Source organism: Choloepus didactylus, chromosome 15 (genome assembly GCF_015220235.1).
Source record: "Choloepus didactylus isolate mChoDid1 chromosome 15, mChoDid1.pri, whole genome shotgun sequence".
Taxonomy (NCBI): Eukaryota; Metazoa; Chordata; class Mammalia; order Pilosa; family Megalonychidae; genus Choloepus; species Choloepus didactylus.
Window position 1 is genome coordinate 17255246 of NC_051321.1, and position 26358 is coordinate 17281603.

General features: G+C 43.4%; 2 protein-coding genes across 8 annotated transcripts in view; one reads left to right on the forward strand and one right to left on the reverse strand.

Moving 5' to 3' along the window:
* GFRA1 (GDNF family receptor alpha 1) overlaps positions 1-26358 on the forward strand; it is a 207632-nt gene that overhangs the window by 58089 nt on the left and 123185 nt on the right. For 6 of the 7 annotated variants that reach the window (XM_037804732.1, XM_037804727.1, XM_037804729.1 and 3 more), the window contains one exon: positions 12204-12218. The exons of the other annotated variant lie outside the window; for it this stretch is intronic. In XM_037804732.1, the coding sequence (XP_037660660.1) occupies positions 12204-12218 (15 nt within the window). The remainder of the gene's footprint in view (positions 1-12203; positions 12219-26358) is intronic. 7 annotated transcript variants of the gene reach the window in all.
* Positions 8313-10748, reverse strand: LOC119510659 (DNA polymerase epsilon subunit 2-like). The gene is made up of 3 exons (XM_037805067.1): positions 10676-10748; positions 9673-9844; positions 8313-9594 (listed from the first exon to the last, which is right to left on the reverse strand). The coding sequence occupies exons 1-3, from the start codon at positions 10746-10748 to the stop codon at positions 8313-8315; spliced, it is 1527 nt and encodes a 508-aa protein (XP_037660995.1).

Genomic DNA, 26358 nt, shown 5'->3' on the forward strand with positions numbered 1-26358 from the left:
ACTTGACTCTGGACTTTGGGACTACAATGAACAAAACATGGTCTGTGGCATCAGCTTAGAGGGAAAGACAGAGAGAAAATTGCAAGGCTATATTAGTGCACCCAAGAGATGCGCAGGGTGATTTGGGAGCATATAGCAGAGGGTCCTAATGAAATATTCTGAGAATGTTCATTATAGAACTTTAGAGCTGGAAGGAATTGCAGAGATTTTCTGGTTGAACTCCCTTTGGAACCCAGAGTGCTTAAATGATTTGTCCAGGATTATTCAGGTGATTTATGGTAGAGCCAGGCCAGAATCTGTGCCTGCTGAAACTGAGGTCAGACTAGAACATATCACAGGGCCAAACCTCCTCCTTGAAGACTTGGGTCAATTTGCCAAAACATTTACTCCCAAATCATTCTGATCAGTAAGGCCTGATGTTGTGGGCAGCTTCTCAGAACTCAGACTTTACTTGTCTCTGGCTCCTGGGAGCTCTCCTGATGGTAATTTGTGCCAAGCCATCAGAATAACGATGATGGCCATTGTCTTATGTTTACTTGTAAGTCGTCCATCCTGATAATGATCACCTGGCAAAGAGAGACATTCATTCTGCTGTGGACATTTATAAACATCCAGTTTGAATATAGGAGACTGAGTAACCAATTCGCTTAACCTGGAACCCACAGACCTGCCTGAGGAACACGTATGTGATGAAATTAATCAGTTGACTTGGAAATGGAGATGAAAGAACATCTTTCAGGAAGTGTGTGTTGGAGTGGGAGAGGGAGAAAAATTTGTTCAAGACGGCACTATATCCTTAAAGGTTTTTGATAGTTTATAATTTATCTGTAATGGGAAAAATACTTTACCACTGAGATAATATCTTGGGATAAGTTTGAAATCACCAGTCATATTATGGATGTGTTTGTGGATGGATGTGAATTGTAGGGAATGAAATTTTTTCTGTGAATGTAATTTGGTGTGGATAAGATGATGAATACGCTATATGCAGTAAGAACCCATTTGATATAATGTCTGCAATTTTAAACTTAAAACCATTACGTTTTAGAACTGGAGGGTACCTTAGAGATCATTTCATACAAATCGTTTTGCAGATGTTGGTGCTGAATCCCAGAGAAGGTGAGTGTCTTGGCCTACAGAGAGAACTAGAATCAGATATTTAGGTAGCTGCTTTTGGAGACTTTTTAGAACACAAAGTTTGCTGTCCATGGGCTCACTTCTAATCTTTCAATAATAGTGATTTTATGTCATTACTACTTAGAGCTATAACATGATTTCTGGAAATGGGCCAGCCTTTCAGCCCTTTGCTTATGTGTATGCTTAATAAAAATAGTTTCTCAGATTCTTAATTAATAGTCAGTTGGGTAAATTTAGGGAAATTTAAACAATATTATTTGTCAAGCTTTTCTTTCTTTTGGATTATTAATGTGGTTTCTTCAAATTTTCTGTTAGCTGATTTAAAAGAATTCAGAGAAAGTCATAAATGCTGTTCTTTCCAAAGAAAAATACTGGTTGCTAGAGGGATTGAGTTTAATATAGTTTCATATCATAAAGGTTTTAATAATGCAGTCTAAAGTATTTGTACATGAATTCATTAAGCTCAGATTAGTCTTATTATAATTACTCAAAAAGTAATTCAATTTAAGAGAAAACATCTTAAATGAGTATAAAATACACTGTTAGCTAGGAAGCCATACTGTTCTACTTTATCAGCTCCATAAAGTACAAGCAGATTTGAACATAACTTTCACAGTATACAGAATGCAATCATAAAAAGTATTATTCCTAAATCTGTTTTTTTTTATGTTCTTTCAGTAGTTAAGAGCTTTATTCCTCTGTGCTAGGAATGAGATATACTAGGGATAGAAGGCCATAAAAACATTAGGGACTTACTCCTTGGCACTGCCTTCCCGAGTTAGTGTAGGCTGAGAAGTTATAAGCATATGGCCTGAGATTGATGTTGGTAGCACATTGCCTAGAAAATGTATCAGGAAGATCTTCAGGGCTTTTTTTCTTTTTTCATCCACAAATAAAAAACATTTATTGAGCTCTGTGTGTCTTCAGAGGTAGGACAATGACAGGCAAAGTATGGTCTTCATTTCTTATACTATAAATGATGAGGGGAGGCCAGCAAGAAAAATGACAGAACGTTACCCAGCCTGCATCCAAAAAGAGACAGACAGGAAAAAGGAGAGATAGACGGCCTTCCAGCATTAGAGAACGGGGTTCTTTTGGCGTGGAGGCCTGGTGACCAAGACACCGAGGCTTTCTACTTAGTCCTTAAAGCCATTACCAGGACTCACCTGGGCTCTGTTCAGTCTGAGCTGCCCGAGTGTGCCTGGAGGAAGCTGAGGGTCACGGATACGGGCCGTGCGGCTGCAGGGCTGCCTGAGCTGTGTGGCTTTGGAGACACAGAAAACTAATCACAGCCCCAGTGTGGTGCCACTGAGGCCCGGGGCGGGGCGGTGCTCCGGAGCCCTTGACCCAGGAGAGCACAGGCCTGCACCTGGGCAGGAAGGGGCTCTGTGCAAGTGGTTTGTTGTGCTCAAACTAACAAATTTATTGAATAAAACAGTGAAACTCTTTTCTCAGCCAAAGTCTTCATAGAACCCCATGCTCTCTTTGAAACATGCCATTTCAGCTGCCCCCTGCAGCCCCTACCTCTTTTGAACCCTTAGCTTCCAGGGAGCAGGAGGTTGAAACACTGATCAAAGCCCAGCATGGGGCTGGATGAGCCCCTTAAATGGTGGCCTTTGGAAACAACGACAGGTTCAGAGAAGAGAGCATGTCAGGGGGTGAGTGGTCCTGAAAACATAGGGTAATTCCTAAGACAGGGTTTCTGGGACTTCAGGGTTCTAATCTCAGTCTCTCAGATTATTTGGTGATTGAAGTAAGGTGTCGCTGGATCTTTGATCTAAAAGGTTAAAAATAGTTCACTCTCGTCCCTCATTTCACAAGACTATGGTAAAATTTGGGAATTGCTTTGGAGCTTCTTAAAGGGATTGTAGCCCCATGATGACAGGAAGGAATTCAAATGAACATTTTATTTTAATGGCTTTTCTTCTCATGATCCTTTTATGGCCTGTACAGTTCACAAAAGTTTTTCACATGGTAGCAATCAATAAATAGTTGTTGACATTGTGCTCTTTTATCTGTATCACCTCATTTAATCTTCATAGCCATTTGTGAGGCAGCACAAAAATTAACTATCGTTATTATCTGACTGATGAGAAAACCGAGTCTTGGGGAAGTTGAGTGATTTGCTTCAAGATCACACAGCTAGTCAGACAAGGAACCAACTCTGCGTGCAGGACCTGAGCTCTTTACCAGCCCCGCTCTATTGCTTGTTATTAAAATAACCTTAACTTTCATTTATTGAACATGCACCATAAACCAGCCACCACCAAGTGCTTAACATATATGGTCTTTGGTTAGTCTCACAGGAGCTCTGAAATTAAGTGTTATTATCCCCATTTTATAAATGAGGAAACGGAGACTCAGAAAGTTTAAATAACTATTCTAAGATCATAAGACTGGAAGGTGGCCTAGTTAGGATTTGAACCTAGTATTCTTTGACTCCAAAGTCCAAGTGCTCTATGCTGATTGAATTATCTAATTATCCTCTTGATATCCCTAAGTAGGTAAAAAGCTTATTCCTACCATCTCCATCTGATAGATCAGTTCACTGGCTAGAAGAGGTTGAGTGGGTTTACCTATCCCACGTTTCCACCTTGTAAGGTACTAGGACCCAATCCTGGGTCATCAGACTTTCAGTGGCCACAGCCACGTGGTGACGTGGCACTGGGCCATATGTGGGAGAGGATGAGTTAACCCCTGCCTTCCTTGGGAAGCCACTTGCCATTTTTGGACTTGGGCTTTGTCATTCTGAAGCAGAACTTCTCTGGAGTGCTATTTCAACAAGAGGGGAGGCATTGGTGGGCCCCACTTTTCAATTTAGAAAAATAGTAATTCACTTCATTCACTGAGGTTTGCTGGGGAAGTTATACAGGCTGAATTCTAGTTTCATATCCACATATGAACTTGCTGGTTTTTGAAAATCTGGTGGGGGGCAGCTCAGCCGATCATGAAATTGAGTTGGGTTAATGAGGAACCTGACCCTTCGTCAAGGAAGCGGCCGCCATTCCGGCTTCTCTCTAGATCTCTTTCTTGGCCCTGGGCTAGTGGAGTCCCAGTAAAATTTACAGTGCTTTACTATAAAAGCACTTGGACTTGAAAGAGAATTTTCTTTCTGTAGCTCAACCCACAGGAGGACTCGCAAGACAGCTGTCTCCCCAGGTGAAACTTCTTAAATGGAAGTTAAGTGCATTCATTTTCAAGAAACTAAACTCCCCTCATCTATAATTTAGCCTAGAAAAGAAAGCAAAATTGAGAGAGTAGTATGATTACATTGTTTGAGAACTAGTAGCGTTACCTCCCCCAGCCTCCTGGAAGTCACGCACACTCACTGTTTGGCGTATCTTTCGTGCTGGAGGAAGTGGGCTAAGTGTGATATTGTAATAATAGTGAGGGTTTCTCTAACCATAGTTATGGACTGTGGATTAAAATAGTAAATTATTCCTAGTAGACTGAATGGGCAATAAGACTGCCATCCAGTTCTCCTCATAAAACAAAGCAATAGATAAATAAAGGAAAACCAACTCACTTAACCCGCGTGGCTCTGTGTACTGCTAATTATTAACCCAGGCATAAGAGAGGGGTTCACCCAGAGTGTAGTTAAATCATTTTTAATAGAGGTAAACAGTAGCCATGTGGATGAGTAGCACTCAAGAAAGTTTTTAATCAGCAACGTTTAGGAATCACCCAGTCTAATTGCTATAACTTATTAATAATAATAAATAATCTAGTCTTTTTTTACGGCCCCTGTCCCTGGAGGACTCAGTGCATTAAAGACCTTGGGGGTGCGAATCTCTCAGTAGCTATGAAGGAGGGGAGCAGATATCCTTGATGCTCATTCTTAACGGACGAAGTTGGACATTAGGGCTAAGAAAGGCAAAACTGAGTTCCTTCTTTCTTATTTTCTTGTTCCCACATCTGAATCATCAACTTATACATGCCCTTTCATCTATCTATAGGACCAGAATGGCCCCAGGGGGTAGGGGTGGGGGTGGGGGCTGGAGAACAGGCTTTCTTTGTTCACTGTAATGGCTGGGGTTGAGGTTTTGTCCCCTGGGAAGCGGGTATGAGCAGAGGCTTGTCTGAAAGAGTTCATTTCCTCTGCACAAATGTCCCTGCCGTCCTCTGAGCTCAAATGGGTTGTGGCTCCAGTAGACTTTGGCAACTCCCTGCCGCCCTTCTGTGATTTCCAGTGCCCGTGAGAATGGGGAAGATGCTGCTGGGTCTCACACTCAGCTGATTCCCCACAGCAGATAATGGGAAAATGTTTGTATGAATTATCTAACTAACCTTCCCAACACTAAAGCCTAGGTATTAGAATATCTCTATGTCATCACTGAGGAAACTCAAGCTCAGAGAGTGTGACTGACCCCAAAATATTATTTGTGGTTAGTTAAACTGAAAGGAGAATCTCACACTCAAATTTGAGACCTGTTGCTTCTTATAAGCGGTTATTCTAGAGAGTTATGGGGGCAGAGGATGCAAACAACAGAGTCGAGAATGGGAAGAGTATTTCTATGGCTAATATCCTCTGCGGTCCACAATTTTGGGGGAGTAAAATGTAGCCAAACGGTACAGAAACTGCCTTTTTCTCACTTCTTTTCCTTCTGGCCATGAATCACTTGAGCTTGAGTCTGGGTGGCTTTTTCAGTTGGGAAAAGTGAACTTTTAAAGAAGGTACCCAAGTTGCTATCATATGGAGCAAAAGAGCAAATTGATGCTAAGAATGGAATGATTTATGCCCAGACAACAAAATACATAAATTTAGAGTGTAAATTACAAGATGAGTCATGTGCTGATTATTGCAATATTCATACTGGTGTTTAAAAAATCTACAATAGCTTACATGAAAATCAGGAGAGTGTTTTGGAATAGAAGATATGAGTACTTCTCTATGAAGAGTTGTCTGCTAATGCATGAACTACACAATAGCATTAGAAGGAATAAGGTCATTAAATCCTTGCCCGAATTTCCTTCCTCCCCGTCCACTGATGCTTTCCAGTGTTTCAAATCAGTACTGAATTTTGAAGGAAGTTCTCCCTGTCAAAAGCCATGGAGAGGAGACTGAGGATTCTGGACAGATGTCGAGACTGGGTCTGTATTTGGAAGACTAATCTTATTTCACTGATGTTTTCAAGGCTGGAAATTTTTGTCTGTGTTTATTAGAGGAGAATGATAATCTCTAACTTGTACTTTGCTAATAATAGGAATGAGCTTTTGTGCTTCATTAAGGTTAAATGGATCTCGCATAGTCCTGGCTCAGCCTTTAACTCCATGTGTGACCTTGGGAAAAAATCTCTCAATTCTCTGGGACTCAGTTTCTTCATCTGTAAAATGAGGCGTTTGGACCAGATGAGTGTGGAGACAGACCAGCCCTCTTCCCCTCCCTTTTGTGTGGTAGGACCCACATGGTAATTAAGGCCACAGCTCTTATTCTCAGGAGCTCATGATCTGCATAAATAACTAATTATAATATGAGCTCTAATTGCCACATGCACAAATTAGGAGCACAGTGATGGAAGCAGTGAGTTCTCTCTGTGGGGATAGGCTTCACAGTGGCAGTGACATTTGAAGGCTATGTAGGAGGGCTCCTCCAGGTGTGCAGACTGGTCAGAGGCGGGGGTGGTTCAGACTGCATTAAAGGAAGCAAATGCTTATGAAAATGGTGCACACAGTCCTTCCCACTGTCTCTGGGCAGTGCCAGGGGATTGGAGGTCAGTGGCATTCCACACACTGCTGTGTCAGGTATAAATTAGAGTAGAGCCAATGTTGTCCTATAATGCCACCAGTGTGGACCATTTACATGGCCCAGTTGGCTTTCCTGAGTGTGAGAGAAAGGGTGGTGTTTTAACCAACAACCCAGGAATTTTGCACCTGCAGTTTGTCTTACCTGTGCCCCAGTCACTGGCTTGGGTATGCCCTTGGGAGCTTGAGTGTTGCCTGTGAATGATACCCCTTGTGGGGTCACATGTGTCCCCGAGGGTAAAAACTTCTGTAGATACTCTCTCCTTGAAGTCTGTTGAGCCACCGGGTGAGTGTTTCATCACCATGGTCTTTGTGACTTTGAGGAGCTGATGTTTCAGCTGACAACTGACAGCAGAATGAGATGTTGATGATAGAGCTCTAATTTAGTTTTTCAAGACAAACATAACTTTAGTTTTAGAATTTGGATTATAAATTTGAGGCGTGTTCATTGTTAAAAACAACTGACCCAGAAATACTTATGTAAGGTTTTTAAAAAAATGAGCCCCAATCCCATCACCTGAAGATAAGCAACCTTTCCGTGACCACAGGTCCCACTCCATGTGACCCCACATGCACAACTGCACACAGATGGGCTCAGGCTGTGTGCTCCATTTCAGCATCTGCTTTTTTCATTCAGCGGTAATTAAAGTCTTTAAGTCATCATTTTTATTTTCTTTTTTTTATTTGTCTTTCTTAAGTCATCATTTTTAATAGCTGCACATAATCCATTCTGTCCCCATATATTATTTTTTGTTTGATTCTCTACTGACAAGTAATTATGTAATATTCAGTGTTTTGGGGTTTTGCATAAACAATGCCAAGGTGTCCTTGTAGGCTTCTTTTGTACCTTTAGGTATTTCATTGGATTAAATTCCTAGAAGTGTATTGTTGAGTCAAGAATTTCAGTGTTAACATTTCTATACATACTGTCACACTGTCTCTCGGAAGTTTCAAACCTGTGTACGATCCCACCAGCAGGTCTGGAACTGGCTCCCACTGTGTGGTCCGTCTGCATCCCTCTCTGTGCTCTCTTCCATCTCTAAATTGTGGATTGAGAAAGTGTGAGTAGACAAGAAGACTTTCTCAGTGATTGGGAGGCAGGAGAAGCAGGACAAGTGTGAATGCACATGAGAAATGTCAGAAAGTGCCAGGCATGTGTGTATGTTCACTGAAAGATATGTACAAGAATGTTCATCCAAGTTCCTAATTGACAAACACTGAAAACAGTCCAAATGTGCATCAACATTAGAATGAAGAAATAAACTACGGTATAATCATACAGCAGTGGGAATAATGTTGTACTGTGTATTATGGCACAGATAACTCCCACAATTGCTTTTTTTTTTTTAATGCTTATATAATTTTATTGTAACTTAATACCAAAATTACATAAAATATAAAATTAAGCAGAAAACTGATGAACTTTGTTTTCTTCACACAGTCTTTAAGAATCTCAAAAAGCCTTGAAGTTTGCTATCTTCTACTGTCTTATTAGAAGGATAAAAAACTTTGAATGAAAATCCACTTCTTGGAAAGGAGCCAGGGTTTATGCAGAGGCATTCAGTATTGGTCATAGTGAAAGGATCGTATTTGTCTGCAATGACAAGTAGATCAGGCACAGGATACACTCTCAAAGCATAGTCATATGCCCAATACACTGGGCAGACATAAAGGGGTAGAGGAGTCAGATGTCCTTGGGATAAAATAGTCTTTGTAAAATGATTAGGAATATCCAAATTGTTACTAGGAAAACGGACACAGTTTCTGCACATTTTATTCACTAAGTTTTCACGAAAAACAATAATTTCTTGTGTACAATGTTGAATTCTGCAAGGATTAGTAGTAAAAACTGAAAATGGTACTCTTTGTCTGAATTCATTAGTGATGCTTTCAGCAAGTGGAGGCCTTGGCAGGATGGAACCAAACCCGGGATCCTCTGGTCCGGGTACAAATACAAAACGACTACTTTGGTGAATATTTGGGTATTCACATATTATATCTGCCAAAGTTTTTAGGGAATCTTTCAAAGACTGGACTTGATTTTTTCCATACAGTGCAGATGAAAAATCACCACACAGGATAAAGCAGGTGGGAGGTGCTGGTGAATAACCAGAAAACATGGTGTGAGGTTTTTCCAATACTTCTACTTGGTCCAACCAAACATCAGATATAAACACAAACATTGCATCTTTGTTCTCATCTTCTAATTGTTTTAGTTTTGCAGAAGATTTCACAGATGTATTAGAAGGCCCTCCAAAAAAATTAATATTTCCATAGTATGCCCTAGTAGTACTAGAGGGTTCAGTGGGTGGAAATCCAAAGGCATTGACATGAAACACTCGATCTTCAAACCAACCTTCTGCTAAGACAAAGCACGCTTCTGTATATAAACCACTATGGAACTGAGCTTTACTAAGATCCAGTTGTACTGTTCCAGTAGGATCTTCCAGAAAAAATTTTCCCTCTTTTAACTGGGTTATCATTCCAAGAACAATCACATCTCCAATTTTGGTTGTACTACCTAATAAGGTTTCTATTGTCTTAAGCTGGAATTTGCTTCCACTTTCATCAGGGTGAGAACCTATCACTGGAGGAGTGAATAATTCATGCCTGTGGGTCCTCTGGTGCAAAATGGTATATCGCTCACGAAACAGCTCCGCTTTATCTCTTGCTGTTCCAAATAAATTTGGTTCAGGGTGGTTGGTCATTAATATAGGAAGAAATTTTTTTCTTTCTGAATTGTACACAAAGCGTGGAATATCAAATGCTCCTATGATATTGAAAATCTGTTCTATAGTTTCATCTACTGACTGACTGCATTCCTGGACTGCTGCTTCCACTACAGATCGTTCAATCATGTTTGATGTCAAAGGTTGCTTTTCAACAGCATCGATGATCTTTTCCAGTGCATCTTCTAGCTCCAGTTCACTGATAGATTGAAGAGCATCTGTGAGACACTTAATGGCTTCAATTTGGGGTGAATCTTGCGACCGCTCCCAGGATAGACCAACGCCTGCAAAGCCATGCAGGATCCCGCCCCTCCTAAATCTCATTAGGCTCATCCAGTGCTTCTGGTCTTCCTAGTGCTTTCACCACCTCAGGGTCTTCATACAGCCATTTCTTCCCACTATTCTCTTCCCCTAGTTAAGTCTTGTTCATCTTTTAACACTCAGCTCAAACCATTTCTTCAATGAAGGTTATGCACCTTGTCATACACTTTCATAGCACTTCTTTCCAGGGATCCTTTTCACAATTGAAATTAAATAATTGTGAATTAGCTGTTTACTATCCACAGTAGGCAGACTTCTTGGATGGCATCAAATGATCCTTGCCTTCTAGTATTCACATACTTGTGTAACTGCTGCCCTTGAATGTTGGCTGAATCCAGTGACCTGCCTCTAGCTAACAGAATATAGCAAAAATGACAATATTCTACTGTGTGATGACTTTAAAAATAGAATTTTTCATAGTAGAGATGTCAATTCCTTGATTAGACTACAAAAGACTATGACTTCCATCTTGCCAGTAGATACTCTCTTGCTGGTATGATGAAGCAAACTGCCATGTTGAAGAGGCCCACATGGCAACAAACCGAGGGTGGCCTCCAGTCAACAGCCAGCAAGGAACTGAGACTTAGGTGAACAATTCAGGAGGAATTGAATCCTGCCAACTACTGAAGGAGCTTGGGTTCTGAGTGGCTGTAATTTGAGATGACTGTGGCCCATCTTGATTGCAGCCTTGTGAGAGACAGTGAAGCTGAGGACCCAGCTAGGTTACGCCTGGATTCCTGGCTCACAGCAACCCCGGAGCAGCAAGCCGCGCAGCTTGAATGCTGAGAGCGCTCGGCTCCGCACTCGTTCTGGCGCCATGTTCGTGTTTTGGCGCCACGGCCGTCCCACAATTGCTTTTGAGCAAAGAAACCAAACATTAAAAAAAAGCCTATATATATGTGAGTGTGTGTGTATATATATGTATGTGTATATATATATGTGTGTGTATATATATATGTGTGTGTATATATATATGTATGTGTATATATAAAGTTCAAAAATAGATGAAAATAATCCATGGTGTTAGAAGCCATGATAGTGGTCACTCTTGGGGTGTTAGTGCCTGGAGGAGCAAAAGTGGGGTTCTAGAAGATGGAATGTTTCTTGAGCTGGGTACTCGTCACACAGGCGTGTTCACTCAACTCTATAACTGTAGTTTGTGCACTTTTCCTGAATAGGATAAAATAAAAACTATACATAAAATGAGTAACTGGTAGGCCAGGTTGCCAGGGCAAGTCTCCTGGGTTGTGCTGGGATCCTTGTTCTTTCTTACTTTTTGGAGCCATGTGTTGCTCCGGTTTTTACCAGATGAATTCTTTCATTCTTGAGGACTCAGTTTAGAAGTCACTTCTCCGGGAAGTCCTCCCTGACTCCCCCAGTCTGGTTCAGCCACCAGCCCTGTGCCTCACCGACCCTGTGCTCCTTCTCAAGCTGTGCTCTCTCTGCCTGCTTGTTTGTTGGTGATCTTCTCTAGATGTGTGTTTGGTGCCAGACACGGTGCTGGGCATACAGTAAACTCTCAATGTTTGTTGAAAAAATAAATTAATATTTTTTTTTATCTTTTTTAACAGAATTTTACCAAAGATTTAGTATGGAGACCTATTGTTGGTTGTGGATTATAATGTAGCGAATTCATATGACTATTTTGTTTACATGATTTAAATATGGAACATCAGTATATTTGCAGACTTTTCTGGTTCTCTTGTTTGTCATTGCTATTTTTGTTGTTTATTTATAAACTAGTCCAGCAGCTTAACAGTGGGAAAGGAGATAGATGGTTTGGGGATCAGATAGACCTGGGTTCAATCCTGGATCCATCCCTTACATCTCTGTGGGTTGGATGAGTAATTTAACCTTCTGGAACCTCCGTTTCCCCATCTCTAAAATGAGGATGACAATAGAACTTACTTTATAGCATTGCTCTGAATAATTATAATGCTAATTTTAATAGTACCTCCCGATTTTTGTATGATTGCTGTGTGCCAGGTGCTGTTCTAAGCCCTTAAAATATATGACATAATTTGTTCAATCTTCCAAGGCTCCTACCTATTTTATAGCTTGGGGAGCTGTAAGTGGCCGTTAGCAAGTGTAGCGTGAGGATTTAAGCCCAGGCAGCCTGACTGCCTCTGTGTTAAAGGGAGCGTTGTGTGTGGAGCCCGCAGCAGTGTGTTATCTGTGATTATCATCATTGTCACTTACAACATCGTTACTAATATATTTTTCTCCTCTCTCTCTCACCCATCCCCCTCTTCCTGTTTTGCTCTCTCCTGGCAGATGTTTTCCAGCAAGGTAAGTTCCATTGCCTGCTGCCTCTTTTTCCACGGACTGTGCTCTTTGGGGGAAAAGGGGATAGTTGGTGTGCAGAGGGTTTTGGGGTTTTGCATTCTCTGTGGACATGTCACGTGGGCTTATGGGGGAACCATGGGGACAGTGGCTGGAGGTGGCCTGAGTCCCACCCTCCTCCCTGGCCTCTGGCATCCCTCTCTGCTTCTTCCTCTGGACCATGCTTAGGGGTAGGTGGGGAACCAGATGATCGGGCCAGGAATGACTGGGGAGCAGGGTCCCTGGAGGGGGTGGGGTGGGATCATGAGACGACTGAAGAGCAGGTGTCTCTGAAGGCGGGTCAGGTTGAAGGCCTCTTGGCAGGAGCCCCCTCCTGAGCCGTCCCTCGGGGCTCCTGTGGCTGGAAGAGTGGCTGCTTCAGTCCAGGCTCCAGATGCTGGTGCCATGCACAGGTTAACGTGCCAAGCAGACATGTTGCTCCTGTGGAGGTGTGGGCGAGGCCATGGCTGGCCGGTCACTTTGTCCACTTCAGCCAGGCCTGCCCCACATCCCCCCAGCTGGACCTGTGACAGATATGGGTCCAGGCAAGGTTGTGCCATGTCTCATTTGTATTACCAGCCAAGGTCATGTGTTCCGGGGACCTGGAGCCGGAAAGCCTAAACCCAGACTGCATCCTTTGGCTTTAAAAGACTGCATGATTGGTTTTAAAATCTGGCTGTGTTTTGGTCTCCCACTTAGGATGCACAGCCGCTGCTCTCTGGGATGCAGAAGGAGACTCGTAGGTTACAGCACTTTGACCGGCTAGACGCACGTTATGGGGGGACTGACTTTTTTCTTTTTTCATCAGTTTGAAATGACTGGATAAAAGTGACAGGGCATAACTATTTGTGCTCAAGCTGGGAAATAGGTTTGGAGCACATGTATTCTACATCTTTCTTCAATCCAAGTCTGGCTTAGAATAAAAGAGACTGGCATCCAGGCATTCCATAAAGAGCTTCCAGATAATCTTACAGGCTCGATGTTTTCACAACTGTTGTTTCACCCTAAACATGCAGCGACTGTTATGGAGAATATCTACTTGCGCTCTCTGATGGAGGTGTGGTTGTGGGTAACAGTGCAGGTAGTGCTGTGTTGTCTTTTAAGAGTCTGTAGTTATTGGACCTACTTTTATAAATAATTCATAAATCCCAACAAGCTATAAGTAATAAGTTCCATTTGGCTAGAGACTAAGATGAGCAAAATTGAAAAGGTGCCGCGCCTGTTCATGTAATAAAAGTGCTGCTGTCAGAGACATGCAGTGAGTTTTCTTCCTTGACAAATTGGGGGTTCAGTAGGACACTCTGGGAGGCAAATTTTTTTTTTCCGATGAGCTAGAAAGCAAGCACCACCCAGTGCTGAGGTGCATTTTTCCTCCTGAAATATAAAACTCTTGAGTTCGGAAAGCCTTTCCGGGGCATGCAGGCTGGGGCTCCTGGAGAGTCGGGGAGAGAGGAGGCTTGTGTTAGAGCTGCCTTTTCTAATGCACGATGGTGAGCGCTCACGGTTGTTGGAGTCGGTATAAAAATGGCTTATCAGTCTGCCCCTGTCAAGTTTGCCTCCTTTTTTAATCAGTCATGCCGTTCGATTGATGGGATTTGCCTGTGAGGAACAGTGATATGCAGAGCAAAAGTTGTAATCATCTACAAATCACTGGCTATCGAGACTTAATAGCATCTGCCTGAGACAGAATCCGCTAGCTGCCCGTTAGCCCGTAAAATGGTGCGGTGGCAGCTCCTTTGTAAGATTTCACTGGAATTTCAAATGGAGGGAACTGAACTCACTTTTGTAAATTATTTACACAGCTCTGGTCTTACAGGACCATTTCATATGGAGACATGTTCTCTAAAATGATGGCAAGGAAATCACCATCCAGTACCCATCCTTCCCTTTGTTTCTGGCCATGCTACCTTTGAACTAAAGCTCAGTGCAACATTCAGCCATTGCAGCCACCTCGAACCCAGACAGAATGTTCTACATCTTACCAACAGTCTAAAATGTGTTCTCTGCAGCATCTACTGGGGTTGAAACCTGGTGCAAGAATTGTGCCATTAACTTGAAACGTGGGAGTGATGAATTGTGCTAGAAACTAAACAAGCAGAAAACAACGCACCTTCACATGAAGAGATGCCACGGGTTGCGTCTTGCAGTCCATCCGCACGGTGGTGACTGAGTGGTTCTGCCTCCCTGACCGCACCTTGGGCATCCAGGCCCTGCTTGTGTTGGCCAAGGACTCATGGGAAGCTGCTTGGCAAATGTGTGTTTCTGATAGTGACCAACCGAGGCCGTTTTGCCCAGAGGAGGCCCTGCGTGTTTGGGTGCTGTGCACTGTAGCAGGCAGAAGAGGGAAGCAGGCTTGTCGTTCGTTGGCCACATCAGACATTCTCAGAGGAAACAGAAGTGGTGTCCTCTGGATTGCATTATCTTTTATTTTACTAAAGACCAATCTTGTCAGAGAAGGTGACAGCGCAGCGGCTACTGCTGGGTATTCTCCACTAGATTCGTGGTGTGTGCATCTGGGAGTGTTTTACTCCACTCCTGTGCCATTTTAACAGCTTGTTTCAGTTCTTTCTTCTGTAAATGCCACATACTGTGGTGCTTTGACCATTGGGTAGGAGGACAGTCGAGAACTAGTGAGTCTGCAGCTGGGTCTTTTGTACGTGTGAGTTCCAGGCAAGGCGCCTTAATTGACCCACATTTCCTGTTGTCCACAGAGCCCGTGAGCCATTGGATGGCTCTCAGAAATTCTGAAGTGCTGTAGAATTGCTCTTCAGAACATCAGATGCAATTGAAAATGCTATATGTGCACACGTGTTTAGAATCTCAAGCTTTAGAGCCCTTTTATACCAATCGTTTAATAATGATGAAGTCAGGACCACACACACGCACACACACACGTCTGATTTGAAGTTATTTGAAGCACCTTTTGAATGCTCATCCATGGGCTCATCCTTGCTGCTGAAATTGAGCAGAAACCTGAGTGAGTGGCTTGGAAATGAGAGCAGTGCCACTCAGCAGGCTGTTTTGAAGCCTAAGTGGGCACTGTATAAAGATTTCATCATTGAGTTAAATTTCAGCTCTGTGCTGGAACCGAAGTCCTTTAAAGACTCGGAGCCCAGAGAGGTACATCTTTCCTCCTCCTCACCTCTCACCTGGCACTGGAATCTTGCTAACAGATTTTTCTCTAGCTCAAGTAATATTTGATATGCCTCTCAACTGCAGTGCAGTTATTTATTCCACAACTGAGATATATGTGCTGGGTACTTTCTAGGACTTGGAGACAAGGGAGACAACAAGATAGCAAAGTCCCCTGTTCTTATGGCCCTTCAGTCTCACTTGAGGAGGCATTTGGTAGCTAAGTATGCAAAAAAATAGTGTAACCCAGAGAGGGATACGTGCAGTAGAGAAATATCTCAAGGTGATGTGAGAGTGGCTCAAGGGCCACATTAGATGGGATGGCCAGAGAATGACAAGAAGGGCCAGCTGTTAGAGGATCTGGAGAAACAGCAGAAGGAGCAGCAAGTGAAAAGCCAGGTAGGTAAGAACAGCCAAAGGCTCCAGCATGAGAAGGAGCAGTTGTGGTTGGAGCTCCTGAGTGAAGGTGAGAATTGTATGAAACGCACAAGGAAAGGAAGGCAGGATTGTAGCCTTGGGGTGGGAGGAACTCAGTGGTGGAGTTGAGGCATGGAAGTGATATGATGGCATTTATATTTAACAGTTACCACTCTGGCTGCCGTGAAAATGCACAAGCACGGTCCATGGAAAGTTAGTCCGGACCGGGGCTGCCCACAGACCCTAAGTGCCGCCATGGGTGAGCGAGCCTCTCTGCTCTCCTGGGCAGGGTAAACAGGCGGCTCGTTCCCAGCCAGCTCGCCTCTGCAGAGTGCCCTCTTTCTGCTCCCTTTGCCTGTGTTGAGTCTTATGCCCGGGGCTCATGCCTCCTCTCCTGGCAGATTATGCTCATCGAGGACATCATTAAAATATTCTTATGTATGTCTTCAGATTTAAAATAGCCACTTTCTAATACAAATATGTGTGTGTGTGTTTGTATTGTATCTCATATATAATACAGAACCTCAGCTGAGTACAATGCAGAAGAAGGGTAGCAAATCCCAAGGTCTGCCGAGTCGGGTAGTGTTATAAGGGAAAGGGGCCATTAGGCTGTAGGCCCCCAGAACTGCAACCCCATCTGCTACAGGCAGCCACTCCCCAGCTCCATACATTGAGGCCGGGCAGGAATTTGGGCCCAGAATTGCCAGATCATCAGGATTGTCAGGAGAATCTAGGAATCTGGGATTATATGCAAAACTTTTAATTAAAGCCTGACCAAACCAACTAAGCCTGTCTGTGGCCAGAATAGGCTCTGATCTCAGGAAAGCTGGTGGCCAATGAGTAGGAGATCTCGGTTTTGCCCCCAGCAGGGTGGCTCGGAGGGGGAAGAGGGGGGCTTGGGCCAGTGGCTTTGCCCTCTGGTCTCAGCTTTCCCATCTGGAAAATAAGTTGGACAGATCCCTGACCCAGTTTGGCTTTGTACCGCTGCTGTATCTTGAGAAGTTTTAAGTGGATTTAAGTTAACAGAACAAATATCTACAGTGTGAAATTATCATGCTACAAGTTGTGTCTGTTTTGTCTGTTGTAGAGAACTTGGGTGAAAACAGAGGCTTCCCTAGCAGCTGAGAATGAAGGTTAAAAGAAATGTGGTTTTAGAAGTGTAAGCTACTCACGTGGCCATTTTCAAACATCGACTCTTTCCCACATGGATTAATACTGGATTCCACAATGGATGGCATTGCTTTTATTAATTTGAAGAAGACAGTAAATCATAGTTTGGTTTCTGGCAGCAGAGCCCAGCCTGTTAATTGTTCGGGTGGGCTTGTGGTGACAGGGGACCGCAGCCATTTATAATGCTCTTGACTTGAGCTCTTTTGCAAATTTCAAATGTATTGGCCAAGTGCTGGGACTGCATGTTAGGCTTTTCCAGCTACTTCAGGAAGCCCATCTATTATAAAGCTGTGACCCCTTAGTCATGAATTATGCCCCCCCTGGTATTGTTATACACTATGAAATATCGTTTTCTTTATGAGTGTGGGATTTGGGTGAATAAATTAAATCTATTTTTACCTTTTCCAGATAAAAGGCTCCAGTTGTCATATGATGGTTAACTAGTAATTGGAAAAAATGTATTAATATTTTAATGGTGGAAAGTGGTTGGTTCCCTGGTCACACTGCCTATATGCTAACAGTTGCTGTCCATGTATGTCATCTTCCCTTTCTGTGCAGAATCAGAATATTCTGAGTCACTTAGGAAATGCATCCATCTTTCCAGCGCACACTGAACAACATTATCATTTAATTTCACATAGATTCACTTTGTGTGTGTGTGTGTGTAAAGTATGAGGAAAACGCTAACCATATTTAAATAATCACATTCTCGGGGGTGCTTTATCACATGCAGTGTGGGTTGTACAGAGCTGCCTCTTCCCTGCCAGGTGACCTTGTTGGGGAGGGGGAGGTTTTTATGCTTTGAAGATTCATCATGTCCCCACTCCAATCTGAGGCCATGATCTTGGGATGGTTTTAGGGCTTCCCCTTCCAGTATCTTGTGTTTCAAAATTGTCAGATCAGTAAAGGGGGGGATACTTTTAGATTCTTCTGTTGAGATGTTTGCTAATAAGAATAGTTTGTCCTATTTTTATCCTATTGAAATAGTGATAGTAATAATAACAACAGTAATAATAATGATAATGCCAACATTTGCCATGCCTTCTGTATGCCAGGCATTAGGCTCGGCATTTAATGCACATTTTCTTATTGAATTCCTGATATGATGTGATGGAAATGACATGCTCCCTCTGTGATCTTCATCCCTGAAACCCATAACCCCAGTCTAATCATGAGAAAAAAATTAGACACATTCCAAGAGAGGGGTGTCCTACAGTATATCTCACCAGTACTCCTCCCAACTGTGCAGGCCATCAAAAACAAGGAAAGTCTAAGAAACCATCTCAGAAAAAAGGAGCCTGAAGAGACCTGACTACTAAATGTCATGTGGTGTACTGGATGGCATCCTGGATCAGGATAGGTTAAAACTAAGGAAATATGAATAAACTGTAGACTTTGGTTTGTAATAATGTATCAATATTGGTTCATTAATTGCAAGATGGTAGTAATAGTAATAGGGGAAACTGCATGTGTGCATGGGGCAGGCGTGGGTAGTATGAGAACTCAGTATGACATGCTCAAATTTTCTATAAATCTAACACATTTCTAAAAAGTAAAGTCCATTAATTAAAAATAATTCTTGGTTGTACCGTTCACTAGTTATTTAATTATCCCTAGGTTGGTTCCACCCTGTGCCTCAATTTCCGCCTCTGTAAAATGGGATTGCTGGTTAAATACCTACCTCATTAAGTTTAAAGAGGTGTTCAATAAAATGGTGTTATCTGCCTAGCCCAAAGCTTGGAATTCAGGCAGTACACAGATGTTGGCATTATCATCATCATTGTCTTCATCATCATCATCATCATTATTGCTATTATTATTCCAATAGTATAAAAATAGGACAAACTACTCGTTTTTATTATTAGCAACCATCTCAACAGAGGAGTCTAAAGATTTCCCCCTTTGCTGACCTGATAATTTCAGTATGATTCATGACTATTGATGTTGACCTTGATTCTCTGGCTGAGGTAGTGTCTGTCAAGTTTCTCCATTGTAAAGTTACTCTTCCTCCTCTCCCCCTCTTTTTCATATTGTCGTCTTTGGAAGGAAGTCACTCTGTATAGCCTGCACGTAGGAGTGGGAGTATCCTTAAGGGTGGAGTATTTACATAATTTATTTGGAATTCTTCTGTAGGGAGATTTGTCTCTTCTCCCCCATTTTAAAATTTATTCAATCATTTATTTATATCCATGTAGACTCATAGATATTTATTTTATACTTTGGGCTATGGTCCATTACCACCTTATTTTATTGCTCAAATTGTTCTGGGTTTGGCCATTGAAAGCTCTTTCAGTTAGCTCCTGTACCCCTTTGACACCAATTTTTTTTTTAAACATTTCCATACTTTCTGGCACAAGATGCTCCAGGCTCATCTTGTGTATCTCCTGCCCCAGTTCTAGATTCAGCCATTTCTCCAAGGAGCCCTGGTTCCTTTTCTTGGAGAATGGTATTGGAGACCAAGATCTGGGTGCTAGGTGTGCTCATTGCTACTGGAGTGTCATTTCTTTTAGGCCCTCTCCGTTGACAGAACACAGAAATACAAGTGTGTATACTGACTTGTATATATGCACATCTATAAATGTTTCTGTTTGTAACCCAAGTTATATATAAATTAAGCATGCATTGTTTCAGACATTTCCAATGGTAAATTAATTACCATGTGGGCTGTTCCAGCCTCCTCCCCTTGCTTCTCTGTAAATTCCCACTCCAACAGTGGGACACTTGAGCCAGGATTTTTTTTTTTTTTTTTTTTTTGGTGTGGTCCTTATGGCTTTCCCAATCCCATTGTCACCCCTCATAAGCTACATTTTTATACAATTGTCTTCAAGATTCATGGGTTCTGGGTTGTAGTTTGATAGTTTCAGGTATCTACCACCAGCTACCCCAATTCATTAGAACCTAAAAAGGGTTGTCTAAAGTGTGCTTAAGAGTGCCCACCAGAGTGACCTCTTGGCTCCTTTTGGAATCTCTCTGCCACTGAAGCTTATTTCATTTCCTTTCATTTCCCCCTTTTGGTCAAGAAGATGTTCTCCATCCCACGATGCCGGGTCTGCATTCCTCCTTGGGAGTCATTTTCCATGTTGCCAGGGAGATTCACTCCCTTGGGTGTCTGATCCCACGTAGTGGGGAGGGCAGTGATTTCACCTTTGAGCCAGGATTTTGAACTCAAGTAGTGTGACTTGAGGTCCTGCAGTGTGCTATCTTGGCTTCTCCAGAAATGCTTTTGTCCACTCCTGGTGGTCACAGTCACAGGTCCTTGACCCTTCTGCAGGCCCAGCATGACTCATGATGCAGAAGGCAAGTTTTTTGCATGTCCCTCTGTTTCTACGCCAGACCCAGACTTGTACTTCTGACCCTCCAATCTCTTCATGTTTCACAAGCATCTAAATAGTTTTTCTATCCTTAACTGAAACAGAGGCCAATTTCAGAGTGCCCTGTTTCTGACTGAAGACATTTGTACTTTATCCCATAGCCTGGTCAAGCCACATGTGGGAACCAGGGATGAAACAACTGGTCTGTTTATAGTATTCCAGCTGTTGAGTGCTTAAAGCCCCCTGTACCTTCCTTAGAGTGATTGCTGCTCTTTGGGAACCATGATAGACTCATTCTTTAAGTCACCCCATTTATCCTGGAGCCAGATTATGAGGTCATGTGGTGTTTTCCGGTTAGGCAGAATGGTCATGTGCATGAGTGGTTGAGCCTGTTTATCTGTTTGGGCCAGCACCCGCCAGCCAATTCCCCCCAGCTTTTTCTCTCTGGTGTTCCTTCCCAGATGCTGGTGCACTGTCCCCTCCAGTCAGAGCGGAGGTTGTGACTTGGAGGCCTGTGGTGACGGCCGCATTAATCAGCTGGCAGATGGACACCTGTGGAGACAGGTGGTGCCCATTTCCCAATTCCCTCTGCCTCCAGTGCACCAGTCAGGGAGGGGTGCTGCTTGAACCCCATGATGTCAGGGAGCCCCACCCCTGTTGTTTTTGGAGTCTGGATTGCTGGAAGCCACAGTGCATTACAAACAACTGTGGTTGATTCATTCTTTTTGTTTATTTGCTTTGGGGAAGCATTTTACAAGTTGTTAGAAATGGAATTCTTATACTTGACAGCAGGCTCATTGATGTGTTCCCTTTGCTGATGGTGGGATGTGGGAGCTCCTCGAGGAGCAGCTATTTTCTTGGGAGCACTTGGCCAGACCTCTTTGGGCTGTGGCCACCCTTCATTTCTAGCACTTCTGCCCCATCTTACCCCTTTCGTCTCCGTCAGGTTCCACCAGATTGATCCTTTTTCTTCAAAATGCTTGCCCCTGCCTCTGTGCCTTTGAACCTATTGATTCCTCGACAGCTGGGATGCTTTTCTTCTCTTTTTAGCAGCCCTTGTCCTGTTCTGCACCCCACCCTTAGACAAGTACCCTGGTTCTTTCTTCATGGTTAGCTGGCCCAGGGTGGGATGCTTGTGAGTTTCTAGCCTGACCACTGATGTTTCCAGTGTGTGCAAGAGAGACGGACTCTTATTTTCATGTGGCTTCCTATAATGTTCTATTTTCACAATATTCGCTACCATTGTGACATTTTACCTTGAAATAATTGAGAATGTGCCACCCAGCTCCTATCCTATATCTACCTCTCTCCTGCTTAACTCTTCAGACCTCAGCCTAAATGTCCTCTCTGCTTGCATGCTTGTGGAATTCTGGAATGCTTCTGTGGAATTCCGCCTTCCATTCTGGAGTTGCCCATCAGTTTCCTAAGCCTCAACTAGGATTTCTTGCACATTGTGTAACAATCTGTCTAAATACCTGTCTTCCCACACCTACAGAGATGGGATGGCACTTTTGTTTTAATCCCTAGCACGGAATGCAGTGTTTAGCATGTAGTAGGTGCTCGATAAATGTTTGATGAATGAAAGTGGATAAGAGATAACAGAGCTCAAAGGAGTTGATGTTCTGTGTATGGCTGTGGTGTGTGTGCGTGCACCTGTGCACACATGCATCTTTTATGCTTGAGGTTGAGGCAGAATGCCTGGCAGTGTAATAGATGGTCACACTGACAGTCAAGCCAAATTATTTCTCACCCTTGTGTCCAAATATCTTTCCCTGTTCTGCCCTCCAACCAGCATTTTTGGGGCTAGATGGGATCTAGAATGAATGAGCAAGTATTTGCCAGTTCAGCTTTGCACAGGTATAAGCAGGAGTGTGGAGATGTGGCAGACACTTCCCTGCTTTCCTAGACTGGACTGTGTCATTTGGAGACTCGCTGCTAGATAGTCTGTGGGCAGATGGGTGCTGTCCCCTCCCAGTGCTGGGGGAAGTCACAGAGGGTAGGGACTCCTTCCTTGCCCCACTGAGGTTTGAGAGTGGCAAGGCTGGCTGGTTTTGAAGAAGGGGAAGATCTGAATGGACAGGGCAATGGTCAGCCTGGGGGTGGGTGGGGAAGAAGGTCTGCATGGAAGGAGGGGCAGAGATGAGCTTAGTGCTGCCTTCATGGGATGTGGAGATGGCGAGAGCCTGAGGGCTCTGAGTTGGGATTGGATTTGGCTAGATTATGGCACCTTCTCAGCCTGTTTACTGCAGTAGACTTCCTGTTTTCTTGCAACATTTCCACTATGATTTAAAATGTTTTTCTGCCAAATGCATAGTACCAGTTGAGTTTTTATCACTTAAGAACTATCAGTCAGCATTCCTGATCAGCATAATGATCATTGCTGTGTACCTGAGTTGAGAAATTCCCATCCATAGAAAAAACAGCACTGGTTTTCTTGGTTATTTAAAAATTTTGGCAGCAAAGTTTAGACTTCTTCTAGGAAGCCCAAGAAAGCCACTGTAATTTCTGAGCAGAAAACTAGCATGCACCCTGCACATGGTAAAGCTCTCCGTGATGTGTGTTGGATGGCAGTGGATAAAGATTGCTGCCACTTACTAAGTGCTTAGCATGTGACAGGCTCCACATACATTAACTGACTTCCTCCCCAGAAATAACCCTATAAGATTTGCACATACTCAGTTTATTTTCATTTTTATCCCCATTTTTCAGATGCTGAAATAAGTTCAGAAAGGTTAAGTAGTTTTCATTTGCAGAAGGTCTCACAGCTTGTGAAGTGCCAAGCGTGAGTTCAGACTCAGGCCATCAGGTTTAGTCTGAGTTCCTAATGGCTCATCACACAGTAGTCTTGAAGGGGTGGGAGACTCGAGTTGGGCTCTCCAGTGGGTCAGGATAGACAGTGCAGTGGTCAGGCAAGAGGTCCCAGCCAAGCCCAGAGAAATGAAAGCTTATCAACAAGAAGACTCGTATAGATGTCTTCACGGCAGGTTTATTCCTAATGGCCAAAACCGAGAAATAGCCCAGGTATCCATCAGTAGGAGAAAGGACAAACTGCGGACAAACAGCAGAATACTCAGACATTGGAATACTACTCAAAAATAAAAAGAAATAAAATATCGATAGCCATAACAACATGGTGACTCTCAAAACTCATATGCCGAGTGAAAGAACCCTTTCACAAAAGAGAACACTGTAGAATTCCATTTATATGAGATTCTTAAAGCTAACCTATGATGGGAAAAAATTAGAACATTGGTTGGTTCTGGGGACATGGAATGAAGATTGACTTGGAAAAGACTAGAGGGTGCTTTCTGGGATAATGGAAATGTCCTCTATCTTGATAGGGATTTGGCCTTTACAGGTGCATGCATTTGTCAGAACTCAGAGAATGTACACTTAAGTTCTGTACAATTTACTATGTGGAAATTTTACCTTAAAAGGCAAAAATATATATATTTTTAAAAACCCTGTAAACAAATCTTGAACTCTGGCTAATGATTTGTATACTGAAGTATTTAGGGGCAAGTGTCTATGTATGCTGCATAGCGGAGTATTGTTAGGCAAAATATATGTCTGTTATTGTTATCTACTTAGAGATAAAGTATGGTTTTAGGTGATGTGTATAACTGCTAAGTTGGTGTCTGCAATTTGTTTTGAAATGTATAAAAAAAAATAAGATGGATAGATGAATTGATAGATGGATAGAGGAGTCAGCAGATGGATAGTTATGTGCCAAAGCAAATATAGCAAAGTGTCAATGGTAGAATCTAAGTGGTAGGTGTGTGGGCATTTGTTTTAAACTTCCTTCAGCTTTTCTATAGGTTTGAAAATTATTATAATAAGATGTTGAGAAAAAAAGAACCCAGCTGGAGTCCTTTCTATAAATGGTGGTCGTGTGGCCTCGGTAACCATGAGTGCAGATGTCAGGCAGAGGCCGACCCACCCCCCCGGAGGAGGCCAGCAGGGCTTGGCGTCTGTTTGCAGGGCTTCAGGTGAGGTGGAGGCCAAGGGCCAAAATGCGTGAGGGGTGGGTGGAGAGCAGATTCTGGGCGCAGGTGTGGTATTAGTTTCCTAGGGTTGCCGCAACAAATTTCCAGAAACTTGTTGGCTTACAACAAGAGAAATTTATTCTCTCTTAGTTTTAGAGGCCGGAAGTCTAAAATCAAGGTTTTGGCAGGGCCCTGTTCCCTTTGAGGGGTCTATGGGTGAATCGTTTCTTGTCTTTTCTGGCTTCTGGTGGCTCCTGGAAGTCCTTGGGGCCCCTTGGCTCGTGGCTGGGTCACTCCAGTTTCTGCCTCCATCTTCAAATGGCCGTGCTCTCTGGGTCTCCCTGTGTCCTCTCCTTTTTTTCTAAGAACACTGACCATTGTATTTTGGGGTCATCCTAATTCAGAATGCGCTCACATTAACTTAATTAAATCTGTAAAGACTTTTTCCAAATACGTTCGCTTTCTGAGGTTCCAGGTGGACATGAATTTTTGGGGTACATTATTCAACCCACCACAGATACGCAACCATTGTGGGGCCCATAATGAGGGAAGAACATCGAGAGAGGAGGGGGCCAGAAAATAGGGAGGCCATCCCAAGGAGGGTGGAGAAGGAAATCTGTTTAAAATCGGCAAGAAAAAGAAACGAGGGCTTGTGAGAGAAGAGCACAAGGCCAGCGGGTTTGAGAGGAAGGGGCCATTCCTCAACCATGGGCCTCTCTATCCATTTATCTCCTGAATATTCTAAAGAATTAAAATGTAAATCTCAGAAATTAAATCCATGGGTACAGTGTAAACAGAGGAGTCTGTTGCCGAGCAGACAAAGCTGTTCTTTTTCCTTGTTAAACAGCCACGGGTGGGAAACCACGTCTGTATGCACAGGTTTTATTTGAGATGGATTAAGGTTTGTGATGAGCGAATCTCTGAAGGATTAGAGGTACAGTTCTCATAAACCTGCAAAAGTTCAACTCCTTATCTGAGGCTTATCCAAACCTGATGAAACCTTTTAGGCCGGTGTGGAGGTTAGGGACCTCCAACAGCTGAAAGTTAATATCCTGCACCAGGAAACCATCTGCATTGTGTTGGGGCCGTGGGTGAGGGAGACTGTAAATTAATGCACTTTTCGAACAGCAGGAAGCCTTCGAAGCCTGCTGTGGTCTGGGGCTTCCCCGGGTTGGGCCACCCACTCTCTTTGGTGGATGGATTTACAAGCTCAGCCCTTTTGAAGAAAGAGTTAATGCAACCTGGTTCTTGAGATCTTTTATTATAGTCAGTTCTCCAGGCTGGTGGCCTGAGCTGGCCCCAGCCTCACTGACCTTGACTTCCTTCTGCGTCTCCCTCCCTCACTGGCTCAGTCGCCTCCTCAGACCTGTTGACCAATCTTGCTCTGGCCACAGGGCCCCAGGACATTCCTCCTTTAGCTGGAGACTCTTTGTCAGGCAGTCACCTCCTCAGAGAAGCCTTCCCTGACCATCTTGGGTAAAGTTTTATCCTCAAGGCACTCTGTCCCATTTCTCTGTTTAATTTCTTTATAGCACTTGCAGCGAGTTGACTTGTGTCCCCCCAAAGTTCAAGTTCAAGTGCTCGGAACCTCAGAATGTGACTTTACTTGGAAACAGTCTTTGAGGTGTGATTAGTTAAGGATATCAGAATGAAATCATTCTGGATTTAGAATGGGCCCTAAATCCAGTGACTGTTGTCCTGAGAGGAGGAGAGGACACAGAGAGACACGCAGAGAAGAAGGTGATGTGAGGACATGGACAGAGGTGGAGGGGAGCGATGCGGCCACCGGCAATGCATGGGATGACCAGAAGTTGGAGGCTGCGGGGAAGACCCTCCCCGAGAGCCCTCAGCGGGAGCCGGGCCCTGATGATGCCTTGAGTTTGGACTTCTGGTGTCCAGAATGGGGAGAGAGTAACTGTTGTTTTAAACCATCAAATTTGTGGTAATTTGTTTTGGCAGCCCCAGGAAACTAATACAGCACTCAACAGTGTCTGAAGTGGCTTTGTTCCATTTCAGTTTACTTGTTCATTGCCCATTTCCCCAGCTGGTGTAAAAGCTACCTGGACACAAGGACCCTGCTGTGTTTCTCAT

Coding starts and splice junctions, on each gene's coding strand:
- LOC119510659 (XM_037805067.1), bottom strand. CDS start 10,748: ATGGCGCCAGAACGAGTGCGGAGCCGAGCGCTCTCAGCATTCAAGCTG. Junction 9,845..10,675: donor CTTGCTGCTCCGGGGTTGCT/GTGAGCCAGGAA, acceptor CCCAAATTGAAG/CCATTAAGTGTCTCACAGAT. Junction 9,595..9,672: donor CAGTCAGTAGATGAAACTAT/AGAACAGATTTT, acceptor AAAATTTCTTCC/TATATTAATGACCAACCACC.